At 44.0% G+C, this 15,416-nt stretch overlaps 1 protein-coding gene across 1 annotated transcript in view; it reads left to right on the forward strand.

Annotated features, from left to right (window-relative positions):
- The window catches only part of LOC110458868 (protein split ends-like), a 62,199-nt gene that overhangs the window by 37,146 nt on the left and 9,637 nt on the right, over nucleotides 1–15,416 (forward strand). Inside the window, exons 10-12 of the mRNA XM_021510824.1 lie at nucleotides 712–12,263; nucleotides 13,217–14,646; nucleotides 15,069–15,180. Coding sequence (XP_021366499.1) covers nucleotides 712–12,263; nucleotides 13,217–14,646; nucleotides 15,069–15,180 — 13,094 coding nt within the window. The remainder of the gene's footprint in view (nucleotides 1–711; nucleotides 12,264–13,216; nucleotides 14,647–15,068; nucleotides 15,181–15,416) is intronic.

A 15,416-nucleotide genomic window follows, 5' to 3' on the forward strand; every position in this document is an offset into this window, starting at 1 on the left:
CCCCCCCCCCCCCCCGGATCTTTGCTGCGAATTTTCACCCCAGCTTCATGAATGTTTGTTTACCACAGGAGATTACTTCATGCTTGCCAACTCAACCTACTCAAACCTATTCTCTAAGATCTGATGATTTTACCTGAAGGAACAGCTCAAACGATGCCATTTAGAAGTGTTATTTTTTTCCTAGTGTGTACATGCACACATTTTATTTATGCATTTAATTCTGAGCACAAGTAACCTCCCCCATCGAAATTTTAAAAAGTTGGCAGGTATGTTACTTACATTAAGACTTTCTACAGGAAAGCATTATAGTGGGCGAAGAAAACTTCCTAAAAGTAATAACTATAAGAATAGCATTACAAAAGTTTTAAGAAAAAACCTTCGAAGGACCATTTGTGAAACTGGGATCTGTACGATATTTTATTTTAAAGTAAATTGCTTATGTGACATCACAACTTGTCATGTTCCCGCCTTTTGAGGAGGGAGAATGAAAGGCATATAAGTCTGAAATAGAGACTCCCACACATATATCATTTTTGCTAGAGAGGTTTTTTTGGTTACTGATCGTCAACAATTAATGTTGTGAAAAAGCTTTGTTCCTGGACCAAATATGCAAAAGTTTTGGTAACACAAACTTAAAGCCATGTAGAGCAGTTCATAGCATTTGTTTTTGGTTTAAATGCTGATCACTGACCTTGACTTTTGGCGTTTCAGGTCGTATGAGGACTACAGTCAGGGAAGTGGTGGCCCAGCCAGTACTGACACCCCCTATACCGAGGGAGGAGAGGACTCATTCGAGCAGGACCTACGAGCTTACAGTCACAGTCAACGTGAACGTCGCGAAGCTGGAGGGAGCCAGAGCCCTACCCAGTACACCGACGAAATGTATACAGAATTGTATCGTCGGAACAGTAAAGACGGTCGTTACGCAGAGCGTACATACAAAGACAGATATTCTGTGGATTATCGCAGTGAAAGTCCAGGTAGTGATCGTGCATCTGGCTACCCTGAAGACTTGCGATATGAGTTTGGTGGCAAAGGTCGCGCTGAGGACAAATACTTCAACCAAGAACGGTATATTCCTGGTCGTGAGAAAGACCAAAGTCCATCAGGCGAGTACGGACATTATTCTCCGGAGGGGCGCAGTTGGAGTCGATCCCCCTCATATGGACGACAGCACAAGGAAAACTTTGGTAAACACACTCCACCCACACCGCTGGGGGACGAACTCGAAGACTCTCAGGATCCCGGTCCAATGGATACTGAAGGTTCACAACATCACTCCCTGGATTATAAATCAAAATCAGGGAAAATGGACGATTTCGACATAAGTGAAGCAGACATTCAGGAAATACGTTCTACTTACCCAAACAGAAAAGAACCACTTGTAATACGCTCTGAGGGTAGGCTAGTGAAAAAACGATCTTATGATGACACGTTTCATGGACAATATGACATGAAATTCGATCAACGTCGTGGCCGTACTCATGCAGAATTTAAACGGGACTTATTCCAGAAAGTACAAGAAATAAGTGACAAAATGTCGAGACATAAAGAATCATCGGGCAATCATAACGATAGTAGCCCAAGTTCTTCTGCGAGTACAGAGTCAGAACACGGGTCTCTGACAGAGGGAGAACTTACAAAACTTCAACACGAAAAACTCCAGCTGCTGGAGAAACTTAATCAATTAGAAAATGAGGGCAGTGCTAGTGATAATGAGTCTGCCGATATTGAGGACACACGTAAAGTAGTGACAAAACGTCCCCGCCTCGACCCCTGGCAGGGCAAGACGGGACAACGGCTTGGTAGTGTGATAGTTTCGGCTCGCAAGAGCTCGCATTCGTCGGATTACCAGGATCCATACAAAGTGGACAATACACAAAGTTATAGGAAACAAATGGAAGCCTTCCGTAAAATCGAGGAACAAAATGTGATAGAGGATGGACATGGGCTTAAGGACATTAAAACTGTCAAATCTGTGATAGGATACGACAGTGAAGGCGAGGACACATCAATGCTATTATCTCCCAGAGAAATACCCTCAGCTTTTATCATGAAAAAACGGAAAAAGTACGATGGCCCGGATGAAATCGGTTTAAAAGGACAAAGGTCGTATCGGACAAAACGCGGTGGCGATGAGGACGATCATGTCAGTAGTGATAATGAGGAAGCTGGCAAAGGATTTAATCGGACAGACTCTATTGTGTCGTTACGTAGACTGTCCAGTGGTCACTCCTCGCCGCGAACACCCATTGTGGCACAGTCAATGGACCATTATAGATATAGTGAATCAGACTTGTCAGCAAGCGAAGGTTTGGGACCTTCTTCATCCAGAATGAAAGGTTCTGCAAAGAAATTGTCAGAGTCCGACAGCCAAATTGGTGTCAGTCGGATTCATAAAGAGGAACATCAACTGATCATGATTCCCCTCGGTGATGAGTTATTACCAAATTTAGACTTAAAAGACCCCCGTCAACAGCGCCCCCATGAGGAGGAGCTGATGTTTCTACCTCTACCCCGGTTCGCTAGTTACACACGTCCGCTAATGATTCAACCAATTCATCTAGGTTCACCAAAGTATGTGGATATTAAAAATCAGGATTCGCCATGTTTTTCACCTCCTAGCAGTGGGAGTAAGACTCATTCCCCACAGATGTCCCCTAGTGATTCTAATTCTGGGGAATCGCAAGGACTACCAAAAATAGATGCGAATAATTATTTCCCACCCGAGGAGGAAGTGTCGCAATCAGCAGTTGTGTCAGCTCCGGGGAGCGAAAATGAACAGGAAAAAAGCAAAAAGGAGGATGAGAATTTGTCTGACAGTGATATTTGTCAGGAGGAAGGAACTGTGGTTACGGAAAAAAAATTGGATGATTTATCAATTGAGGAGAGAATTCGGAGGCTAGATGAGAAAATGAGTCGGCCTGCCCCAAATCCTCCTAATAAATTGCCGGATCAATTAACAGCAATTAGTATACCATCTCTGTCAGCTGCTAATGTCCCCGTACCCAATACAGACATGTATTCCAAATATAAGCGCCGTAAAAAGCAGGATTCCACTGGATCAGCGAGTGGTGATTCGAAGTCAGAGCCGTCTGAAATAGTGCGAACTTTGTTGTCACGTAGTAGTATATTTGATCAGGACACTCGCAGACTGGAGCAGATCAATGAAAAATATTGCCCCAAGTCTGTCCTTGTGAACGCGGACGAAAATCCTAAAAGTGGAATGATACGGACCAAGGCGGCAGCAAAGGAAATGCCGCTGTCAACACTGCCACAGTCCCTAGCCGCGAGGCTGGGGTCAGCTGGTGCAGCCTCATTCCCAACTCTATCTGTGAATACCAACATGGCAAACCAGCAAGCATCACATCTTCCATTCATGAGCCCTTCACCCAACTCATCACCTCGGAGTCCGTTTGCCGCGCCCGGTAGCGTTTTATCTGGCGAGGTACCGTCCCCATCCACGACAAACCCGTACGATGGTACACAGACTCCACCGCCCACAGACGATTTGTGTCCTAATGAACTAGACAATTTTGAGGACATGTTTCAGGAATCCTCATCCTGTGTAACCGACTCGCCAAATTTTACTTCGTCCACTTTCCCTCAGTCCCATTCTCTGTCTCACCCGACCATGAGCGAGGACAATAATATCTCGTTGCTAAAGTGTTCAGACAGTCCCAGACTGACCCCTTCATTCATTGGTCAGTCCGGTCCACCTACAAATAATTCCTCGGCAGTCAGTAATTCAATTGAGGAGCCTTCAAAATCACACATTCAAAACAGCTCAGAGAGTCTGTCACATCAACCCTCAACAGATGACATATCTTTAAATGACGTTAATAAATCATCAGATCTCGTTGACTCGAAACCAATTGTGAATGTGAAAGAGGAGAGTGACGTTAAAGAATTTGTCCAAGAACAGCAATCTCAAAATGTACCCAACAGTGATGTAACGAACAGTATAGTTAATGCTGAGGTAAAAGACGACGGTCCGAAACCCGAAACGTCTGTGGCGCAGGCATTGTTTATGACCGATAATAAGCCAGATTTGGCAGCTTTGGGTAAAAGGAAGGCGAATACAGAGGAACCAATGTCTGAAACCGGTGTTAAGGTTGCTGAAATGTCCCTCAAGGTCGAACCAACGATTCAGGATGTTAAAGTGGAGGATACGTCGAAATCTCCAGAAACAAAGAAAGCCAAGATTATTGCCGAGGAAAGTAACTCTCCAGTGAAAAATAAAAATGAGGTTATTACAGATAAGAAAGATAAGGACAAAAAGGATAAAAATAAGGAAAACAAGAAAAAGGAGAGCTCGGATGGGGAAATAAATACTGTCAACCACAACAAAGACAAAAGCGAGAAAAAGGATAAGGATAAGGACAAAGACAAATCAGGGGGCAGTGGCAAGTCCTCAAAGTCTGTGTCGTCCAAGGTCAAGGACAATGCCACAGCATCTGCAAAGAAGGACAAAAATACTGAAACTTCGTCGCACAAACACAAATCTTCCAAAAGTGACAAATCTAAGGATAAACAAAGCAAGGAAGGACATAGTAAGAAAAGCAAAGACCATTCTTCTGTAAAACCCAGCAAGGACGACAAGCCAGCAAATAAGGTGGATAGTACACCCAAGTCCACAGAAACTGACTCGACGAATCAGGAGAAGGCCAAGTCCAAAGACGGCCATAAAGAAAATAATTCTAGTCAACTTAACAAAGACACGCCTGCCGAGAAACCAACTAGTCAGTCCGGACACTCGGCAAAAAAGAAAGACGGTCAAACTGGACATTCCAGTAAGATTACAAAAGATTCAGTGAAGGATTCGGCAAAAGATTTGGCAAAAGATTCAACAAAAGATTCAGTAAAGGATTCGGCAAAAGATTCGGCAAAAGATTCGACAAAAGATTCAGTAAAGGATTCGGCAAAAGATTCGACAAAAGATTCAGTAAAGGATTCGACAAGCTCGGTCAAGGGTAAGGAGAGTGGGGAGCCTACATTGGCGTTGTCTAAAGACTCCAAGCCCAGTCCTGATAAGCAGGCTGGTGCAGACTTATCCAAAACCAAGACTAAAACAGGAGAAGGCTCCAAGCATAAGACATCAGAAACCAAGCACAAGGATAAAACAGGTGGTGAATCGCATAAACACAAAGATAAAACTCCAGGCGACGCGGGTAAGCATAAGGACAAAAGTGCTAGCGGTGATGCGAGCAAGCACAAGGACAAGCCATCTACAGAGGCCAGCAAGCATAAACCTGCTGGTGAAACCAAGCACAAGGACAAAACGCAAATGTCCGAGTCGAAGCACAAGTCTGGAGATAGTTCTAAACACAAAACAAAAACAAAGGACGGGGAACCCAGTCAGGCGAAAGAAAAGCCTGTCACAAAGGAAGTCGAAACCAATAAGGTTAAGGATCAAAGTGCTGCTAAGGAGGGGGACACCGTAAAACCCAAAGAACAATCGACGGCTGCTGAAGGAGAGCAGGCCAAGCACAAGGATAAGACGAAAACATCTAGTCACACAAAAACTAAAAAGGACGAAGGGAAGCCTAAAGCCAGTGCAGTAGACAAGGCCACATGCAAGGAAAAGCCAAGTGGGAACGACAAAGATAAGGACAAAAGTCACAAGGACAAGAATTCAAGTGGTCAGTCTAAAGGGGACAGTAAAGGTAGTGGACATCAGGACGCAAGAGTGGAGAAACAGAAATCCACGGAACACCACAGCTCCAATAAAAACAAACCATCAGAATCCACAGACAAAAGCAAGGATGGGAAAAAGCAGGAAACTGAAAATAAAGGTGACAAGGGAAAGGACGGAAAGTCGTCTGAACAACACGACGATAAAGGGAAAGTGAACGAGTCCATGTCCGATAAAGGTCATAAAAGTACGGAAAAACAACGTCCAGAGAAAAAGTCAAGTGTTAAGGGAAGTAACTCTGATCGTAAGTCTGAAAGTGAAGATTTTGGTTCTGAGAATAAGAAGGAAGGAAAAAAGGAAAAATCTCACAAACTTTCTGTTGGAAAGAAAAATAAGGATAAGAACAACGCTGTAAAACCTGACATGGAAAATAGTAAACCACCCCCTAAATCTGACTCGGACAAACCCAAGAAAAACAAGACACCAAAATCTAAAGAAATTGTGGAAAGTAAGTCGACTGATAAATCTGGTAGCAAGTCGGACAAGTCAGACAAGTCAGACAAGTCGGACAAATCGGACAAATCGGATAAGTGGGATAAATTGGATAAATCGGATAAATCGGATAAGTGGGATAAGTTGGACAAATCGGATAAGTGGGATAAATGTGATAAATCTGATAAATCGGACAAATCAGATAAATCAGACAGATCAGATAAATCAGACAAATCAGACAAGTCTGATAAATCAGCAGAGAAAAAGCCTGTCGAAGAAGTGGATGATTTTAACTGGGCTGAATGGGCAGGTCCTTATGTGTCTATGTATGACAAGGTCAAGCGAAGGTCAAACACCAAGGTCAAGGAGAAGGAAATGGATGACATGAAAAAGAAGATGGATAACTTTAAACAAAGGCGGAAAAAGAGGAATAAACATAGTGATGATTCGGATGATTGTACGTTCACATCAGATGAGGATGATGAACCTGTTATCTCAAGGAAAAATAAAACCTCTTCCAAAGAGTCACGTGGAAAGCGTAAGAATACAATATTTGACAGTTCAATGTCATCCTCGGATAATGAGGAGGAGGAAGATGATCCTCAATTCTTTCTGAAATCTCTACAGAAGTCGGGTCCAAAAGAAGTGAAAGGTCGAGGCTTCCAACAGGGAAAGAAAGCATCCATTTTGGACATTTATTCCTCAGACTCTGAGGAAGACGAACAGTTCTCGGACCCTCCTTATCGGGAAATTGACATCATTTCCAGTTCAAAGAAAGACAAAGAAAATATCAAGAAGAAGGAAATGACAACGGAAAGTTCAGAGGATTTTTCAAGTAAGAAAGTAAAAGTTGTCAAAGCTACCAAAAAAGAGAAACCATCAATGTCTGCTAAAAAGGTCAACACCAAACGAAAGTCTACTCTCAGTTTCACGTCGGATGACAAGGACGAGGACAGTGACTTAAACTTTGACCCCAAACCTAAGAAACCATACGCAAAATTGAAGAGCAAGAAAGATGAGAAAAAATTACCTAAACGTAAGATATTCTCTTCGACATCTGGAAGCGAGATGGATGAAGATTATAGGCCTATGAGTATGTCCAAGCCGATCAACAACAACAAAAAGAGCATAAAGGAGAAGAATAAGGCAAATCAGAAATACAAAAAGGAAAGCAAGATGAATCATCCACTCAGTCTCTTGCAGTCGGACAGCGATGAGGATAATACAGAGGAAACGAAACATACTGGATATATAAACATGGTGAAGGCACAGACTATCTCCGAACTGGATCTCGACGAGGCCAGTTTTAATCAGAAGGAGAAAAGTACAAAGGAGTCTGGGAAAAAAGAAAATATTCTGGTGTCCGAGGGGAAATTAGAAATTGGAAAACAAGCAGAAAAGAAGGAAGAATCTTTTGGATTGTTTGCCAAAATGGAGGATTTTATTAGTGCTCAGTCTGAACTGGCAGATGGTCCAAACAACCTGAAACATGGCGTAAATCGTGAAAAGACTGTCAAAAAGTCAGATCTTGCTGACTTAGCCAAAATCCAGCAGCTGTCGACCGAAAAGGTCAAAGGACACAAGAAAGAAGGAAAGAAGAAGAAAAAAGATAAAAACGAGACCACCAAGAAAGGGAAAGAGAACACATCAGTCCTGGAGAAGAGTTTATCTTTGGAGAGTGTTAGTACTACCAGAGACAGCATTGATACAATCAGGGATGACTTCTCCAAGAAGGATAACTCGGATACGAGCACTGACCAAGCCATCCACTTTTCTGAAACAGAGATCGCTGCAGAGTGTAGTGTGTTGGATGGTTATGATCCCAGCGTTGGTGCGGAAGACAGCATTAGTACTGACCTGAGTTCCACACGCGACACTCGAAAAGAAGTAGGACTGTTCGCAAACTGGCATTCCACCATGGACGATATTACACACCAAGAAACGACTGCTACTGACCCCATAACGGGAGAGTCCATAAAAATGAAGAAGGGTAAAAAGAAGAAGAAAGATAAGAAAGAAGGCTCAGAGTCCAAGAAGAGTAAGAAAGAGAAGAAAGATAAGGGAATGAAAGAGGAGATTAGCCATAAGAAAGAAAAGAAGAAAGCTAATAACGTGTTTGGAAATTTCAACAAATATATCGAGGAGATATCAAATGAGCCAACACATATAACAGCCAGTGAAGAAAAGAGTTCGGTCGTTGATTTTGCTGCAGTCAGTGAGAAAGATCAAAATGAAACACAACAAGCAACCTCTGCCTTGGAGAACATATTTTCTGATTCCAACAGTCACAAGGAGCCACTATTTGCGGCATATCTCAGACAAGAAGCCGCCATAGCTAGCAAGAAAACGCAGGATAAAAGCACAAAGGAAGACCCCAGTCATGTTTCTTCTGCCAAGACAAAGTCTATCTTTGGAAAAGTCATCAACACTCCGGAGAAAACCGATAACACCTGTCGTGATAAAAGCAGTGTGTTCAGTTCACCAGACCATGTTCATCACAATGCTTTGTCGGAGTCGTCCATCCATAAAGGACCCAACAAAATTCATTCCTCAGTGTCCGAGAATATTGACAGCAAAACTGGTCATGATTCATCGAAGTCAAAATCTTCGGACGACATCTTGGGATCAAAGTCGGAAACATGTCTTGCTCCACAAAAGGTTGTTTCCGGGCACAAAGGTCACGCTCCTGCTCCTGCAGCCGACATCTTTGAATTCACAGAAGACGACGACAATTCAGACATCATAACACCTGGTCATTTAAGGAAAAGTCGGTTTGAAGGAGGCGAAAGAAAAAAATCAAACAGTCTGTCATTGTCTTGTTCCGATACGGAAACACAGCTGGCGAAGGAAGCACCGAAACATAAGGAGGACAAACATAAAGAAACGACAGAGATGGGGAAATCCAAAGATTCAGGTTTTGGTAAAGATATGGACTTTGGTTTTAAGGAACTTGGAAGTAGTATAAGCAAGCCAACAGGTCTTAAAGAACTGGAAGGTAGTTTAAGTAAGCCAACAGAGGCAGACATCACCCGGCAGAAGGAAACCGACTATGTGCTGGAAATTATCCGAAAGGAGGAAAAGAAATCAAAGAAGAACAAGACGAAAGACAATCTCTTGAAAGGACATTCAAAGGAGGAAGTTGTAGAAAAAGAGGAAGGAAAGAATATGTCCGAAAAGAATACGCCACATTCTTTCATGAACTCCATCAAATGTGGTGACGAGGTACTGAACTTTGACGAGCCCTTGTTCCCAATAAACACTGCACTGGAGCTGTTTACAGGGATGAAGTCGCCAGACAAAACCGTAGACAGTTTGGATAAACTGGATAAACTGGTGTTATCCTCGCCCATCAACAATGAACTGTCGAAATCAGGGAAGAAGAAACAGAAGCGCAAGAAGAAGGCAAGTGGGGAGCCAGCCGTGGAGAATTTGGAGCACAAATTTGACAATGTAATGAATTCTCCTGAAATCATCAGGCAGAAGCCTTCAGAACCCACTCCTCCTGCCAAAACACTTGATATTTCACCTTCTCCAGTTATCCTACCTCCCCTGAAACCTTTTGCTTCACCAGAGGGTGCTAGTAACAACCCAGTAAAGGCAATTGAACCCAAAACGACCCCCACCGATGATCTCACCAAGGATACAGCTGCCTTGGAAGCACTGGAAACTCTGGAAGCAGTTTCAAGTCTTGAGCATTTGTCTGCAATTGATGAGCCAAGACTGGTCATTGATATTGACGTTCCCGAGTTGGAACCAGTCAAATCAGTGGCTGAAGAACCAGCAGAGCCTGTGACAATTCAGGCAGAGGATGAAACGGCTCAAGCCATTATGTCCATCTTGCCACTGGACGAGAAGACTGGAGAGTTTGTTCAACCGCGTCAAGTAGCCCCCGTCTCGGAAATGGAGATGGCAGCAGCTGTGGAATCATTACTGCCACCACCAGAGATTGAAGTCAGTCAACCTGAACCGGTGATTTTATTCCAACCGGAACCTATCGCCAGGCAGGAATCACAGGAGATAACTGTGACAGAACCAGTGCCCGCACCCGAACCAGTGCCCGCACCCAAACCAGTGCCCGAACCAGTGCCACAATCAACTGTGCCACAATCAACTGTGCCAGAGTCAACTCCTCTTCCATTCCCGGAGTTGCAAGGGTTTACTCCTCTGCATGATACGAGCGCACCTCTGGTCATCGACTCTGGTGACAATGACGGTGCACTGCTCATTGACACAAGTGCAGCAGACAGCATCATCACTACTCCTGGTAAAAAACCCAAAGGGACACGTGCACGCAAGAACAAGGGAACAAAGGCAAACAACAAGGGTTTCAATGCAATGACTGTGCCTCCCCCAGTGGTCGTGGAGCACAACAAGGAAACCATTGGTCAGGCAACAAACCAGGCACTCAGGAACAAGTTGCATGCCCAGAGCCAGGAGAGAAATGAACCAGACCACATTCAAGTCCCTGGGCTGTCAGTAGATCTCATAAATCCACATAGAGAAATGCCCGTTGTAGCACCAACCTTTAACTTGAGTCTACCTATTCCCACACCGCCGCCGCCGCCACCACTACCACCACCACCACCAGTGCAGCCAGTGGAAATTACTCCCACCAAGTCACCAAAAGGTGGGGAGAAACGAGTCACTCGACGGCAACTCAAGCAACAGGCACAGCAGAATGTGGAAACTACCGAGGGTCTGGCTAGCAACCCACAAGTGACGAGCGATGCATCAGAGATATTAAGTACGGTGCAAACAACACCCCAGGCTAGCATTACTGAGGACACCAGTGACCCAGCTGTGCTAGGATTCTCCGACAACAGCCTTGACCTTGACAGAATGGATGACTACGATCCCAACAGACTGGTCATGGATGATCAGAACTATCCAAATGAACCGAAGCGCACTCGTCGAGGAAGAAAGCCCAAGAATTACAAGGAAATGAATTCTGGCGTTTTACCACGAACAACCTCTCCCAGATCAAGGACATCGCCAAGATCACCAAGAAATGTTACATCGCCGAAGCAGTCATCATCACCCAAGTTACAGAATTCACCGGCGGACATTTCTAGTCCTGTAGTTAAAATCGAGAGGCTTCCACTGACTTCAAAAAATGTAAAGAAGGATGGAGAGATCATGGAAATGGGTAAAGACAATAACAAACGATTAGGAAAGACAAATCTTCCTCAAATGATTGATGTATCCGAGTCCGAGTCTAAGGATTTGGAGTCGTCTGCAAGCTCCAACACAGAAGTACAGCCAGCAGACCCGACCCACGTGTTTGACTTTGAGGCTAGTGAGTCGGAGCCGAAGATTGAACCAGTGAGGCGTCGTCCATCACGCAGGAAGCAGAAGGCGGAAAGCAGCGGCCAAGAACAGGAGGATAAGTTCCATCGTGAACATTCTGCCGAGAGTAAAGTGGAGCAGCACAGACCCGAAGAGGCCCGAGTTCGAAGCCTCAGTACAGAGTCTGGTATTAAAATGATCATCAATACTGGTACCACCAGCTCGCTACGTGCTAATAAAGATGCTCGAGCCAGCCGACACAAGGCTGATAAACTGGACACCGACAACCATGTGACAAAATCCAGCAAGAAGTCGCAGGATATTGAAAATACAATAAAACTACCACGGTACCAAGTTGCAGAAAGTCATGATGCTTCGATCCTCAGCAAAGCATTGGAAGATCCGACGCAGAAGCCACCCATTGTGACCACAATCATTACTAAACCTACATTGGTGGAGGAAGCGCCATCTGTGGAGCCGAAAGTGGTGCCACCTGTTCAGGAGACTGTGGCACCCACCACTTCAACCGCACACCCTGTTACTACGCATAGGGGCAAGAAGGCGGACAAGACCGAAGTGGTGCCACCTACAACCAACTCGCCAATCACTCCAGCGACACCTGTCACTCCGATGAGTAATATTGACCGTATTATTGACAATGTGGCAAAGGGAATTTTCGAGTTCGGGGATGTTGAAAATGCTGCCCAACATAACGAACAAATGATGCATGGCAAGAAACGATACCAGGGCCGGAATCATGGGGCTGAGGTGACGCCCAATATGGTGATGGACAGCATGGGGAGACCACTCACAACGGTTAACGCTGGCCATATGGAGGGATTCCAACAAGGTATATAGTCTTACATTCCTCATAAATCTCCTGTAAAGCAGAACCTTCTAAACTTATTCACCCCTGAAATTTCAGACTGAACTATTCCAACTTTTGAATTGGGCGAGTTCAAATGTGTCTTCAGGGGTGAATGAGTTAATCTGCACAATTTTAGCTCTAAAATCATTCTGAACAAAAATTATTTTCCTGGGTCGTTAAATGGGAACGTCTTTCTTGAATAATTTCTCATATTCGATAAATATTCAGAAATCGAATTGATTCGAGAAACAGTGTTGTGATTAGTGAGGTTTTACTTTGATAGTGTGTTCTGTGATATAATGATGTAGGTCTGTAAAAACCTCAGTAAACGTCCCTCACTCCCAACAGTCTGACGTGGCGTAATTTAATTACATTGAAAATTTTCTAAAACTGAATTCCATAGGGACCAAACATTGTGGTGGGAGTGGCTACAAAAACAGGCTACAGAAACATCTTTACACAGATATAAACCTTAGCTGGATACTTACAAGTGTTTGTGGATTTGTACAGTAAATTGTATGTTATTGGTTGATAATGAGTAAGCAAAATGCTGGAAATTTAATCAATGATGTGCAGCCAGAAATACATCGTTTTTGTTGAAACTTGATCATATTTTCTATATCAATCGGAAACCTTTCCCAGATTTTAATCCTAATTTTAGCTTGATGCCACACGATAATTGTCTCTGTTTACGCTCACAATAAAAGGAAAACCCAAACAGGTTCCCCTGGAAAATATTCATGTGTAAAAGTTATTGTCATTAGTATGTTTATCTAAATAACAAATAAATCAAATACTTTTATTTGTAATTAACTTGTTCAATCCTGAAATTTCATAATAGACCTTTGAATTGGAAGAGTTCAAATGTGTATGAGAATCCAATAAGCTAGTGAAACAACATTAATACTAAAAAGTTCCCGTTTCCTCTTTGTCAGGATCCATCGGTGAGCCAACCTTGAACATGCCTTACAGCAGACTCCCTCATTCCAAGGAAGGTTTTCCCACCCCGATCACGGGTCCTCCGAACGCCATTGTCACTTCCTCAATGAAGCCCTCGTACAGTCAGGCGGCAGGTCACGTGACTGAGCTGGGTAGTGGAAAGACTAAGTCTGTTGACATGATGCATGGAACTCGCGTGTCCAATCGTTCGTCAGTGCAGCACAGTCACCACATTGCATTATCGCCCACACCTCATCGACAGGGGGAACATCACGATAAGGCCGACACAGCCAAGCAGGGCAACCCCCAGCACGTGTCGCCTTATCATGTTGTCCCAACGTGCCACCAGGGCTTGTTGTCTGTGTCCCAGGGTGTCATGTCGATGCCAATGTCAACACAGTCCATTTCGACAACCAGCAAGGGGATACCTCATCCAGCAATGACTATGACGCATGCTGGAATGCCTGCACAGGATGGCCTACGTCAGGTACATGACATCATGGCACAGATCAACCGTTCACATCACAACGCAGAACAGGCCACCAAACAGAAGGGATCTCATGCATCTGCCCAAAATGCAGGTTACTTAGCTGAGCAACAGGGTGGAGAAAAGTCTGTAGGGTCAGTTGAGCGGCAGCCAGTCTCGTCTACGCCAAGTTCCACTACGGCATCTGCTCCAACATGCGTAGTCCATCCTATCACAACGTCTGCATTTACGTCTAAACATGACATTCTGAAGCCTCCGGCTGGAATCATTACTGCGGCAAACTCTTCTGGTTCAAGTGTCTTGTCATCAGTCAAAGATCCATTCAAGGTGCAGATGATGAGTCATATGCTCCATGCTCAGGGAAAGGCCCAGGTTGAGGCTACAGTTCAGGATCTAGCTAGCCGCCGTCATGATGGGAAACAGGAAACCTCAGTCCTCAAAACTGCAAGTCGTGCAGGAAATGTTTCGCACCAGGTGGCGGTTACTGCCCATGCTGGTCGCGAGTCCGCCCCTCAGCGTCCTCCCAGTGCGCACTCCCAGATACAAAAGTCTGGTGATCCACAGCCACCCCGACCCTCGAGTGCTCACGAACAGCTGACCCACCACCCTTCTTCATCCATCCACGAACACCTACGTAAACAGCCCTATCCAGCAGGTTTGAAGAATGCATACCCCCACGGACAAGTGCCACCTCACTTGGTGGCCTACTACACCCAAATCCAAATGCTGCAACAGAAGGGAGAGTTTGAGAAGAACGGAGGGGCTGCAATTGATCTGCAGAAAATGCCAATAGGGTCTCGGACTGGGATACCAGCTAGTGCAGCCACGACCCAGGGACCGTCACCACATCCCATGGCCCGTTCACCAGCACTCGCTCAGACAGCTCCCAGTCCACAACAGATCAACCATCCACCATCCAGTCCCTCCCTCCATAAAAAGGTAAGTCAGCAAAAAGTGATGTCATATAGTTGGTTACTTTTCCAGATTAAAAAAAGGAAAAATTTGACTGGAATTGATATTTTGCAATTGGATATAAGAAAAAGTTTGTGCCGTATGAATCAATGAAAATAATATCCCTGTGAAAATAATCAGCTGTACAGAAAAATATGGAACATCTGACTGTATACCATATTATCAATTTCTGCTTACTAAAACCAAATATTAGCATATGAAATATCTACATTATTGAATAAGTTATCAAATCATCATGGATACATTTTCTCGGTTCCATGGAAAACACTGCTGTTTTTTCCATTGAAAAAGCCTCCTGATTTCGTTCTTTCCTGGTATAGTATATAAGAATACCCTTAAAGGGATGATGTTACTTTTGCTTTTATTTCTATAATTGTTGCAAATTTCAGGCTTTGGAGAAGAATGCTCAAGTTTCTTCCAAATGGCCCGAAGACTCCCGGATGCGAGGACCCCACGCTCAGGCTACTGACATTATCCCTGCTAATCAGCGAGAGGCATGGAGTAAGTTTTCTACCGGATTTTAACTTTGTTTAATGACATTCCAATCAGAAGTCAAGAAATTATGAAACGCGAACTGGCTTGAAAATTAACAATGTCACATTTTGATCAAACTGAAATTTAGATCAGACATCAGATCCTTGTGTTACAGGTGTCATATTTATTTAGAAGCTGATTTCTTGCTACATTATCAGCGCATTACAACATCCAAAATCTGTAACACAGAGATTAAAAGAGAT

Source organism: Mizuhopecten yessoensis, unplaced genomic scaffold (genome assembly GCF_002113885.1).
Source record: "Mizuhopecten yessoensis strain PY_sf001 unplaced genomic scaffold, ASM211388v2 scaffold9847, whole genome shotgun sequence".
Classification (NCBI taxonomy): Eukaryota; Metazoa; Mollusca; class Bivalvia; order Pectinida; family Pectinidae; genus Mizuhopecten; species Mizuhopecten yessoensis.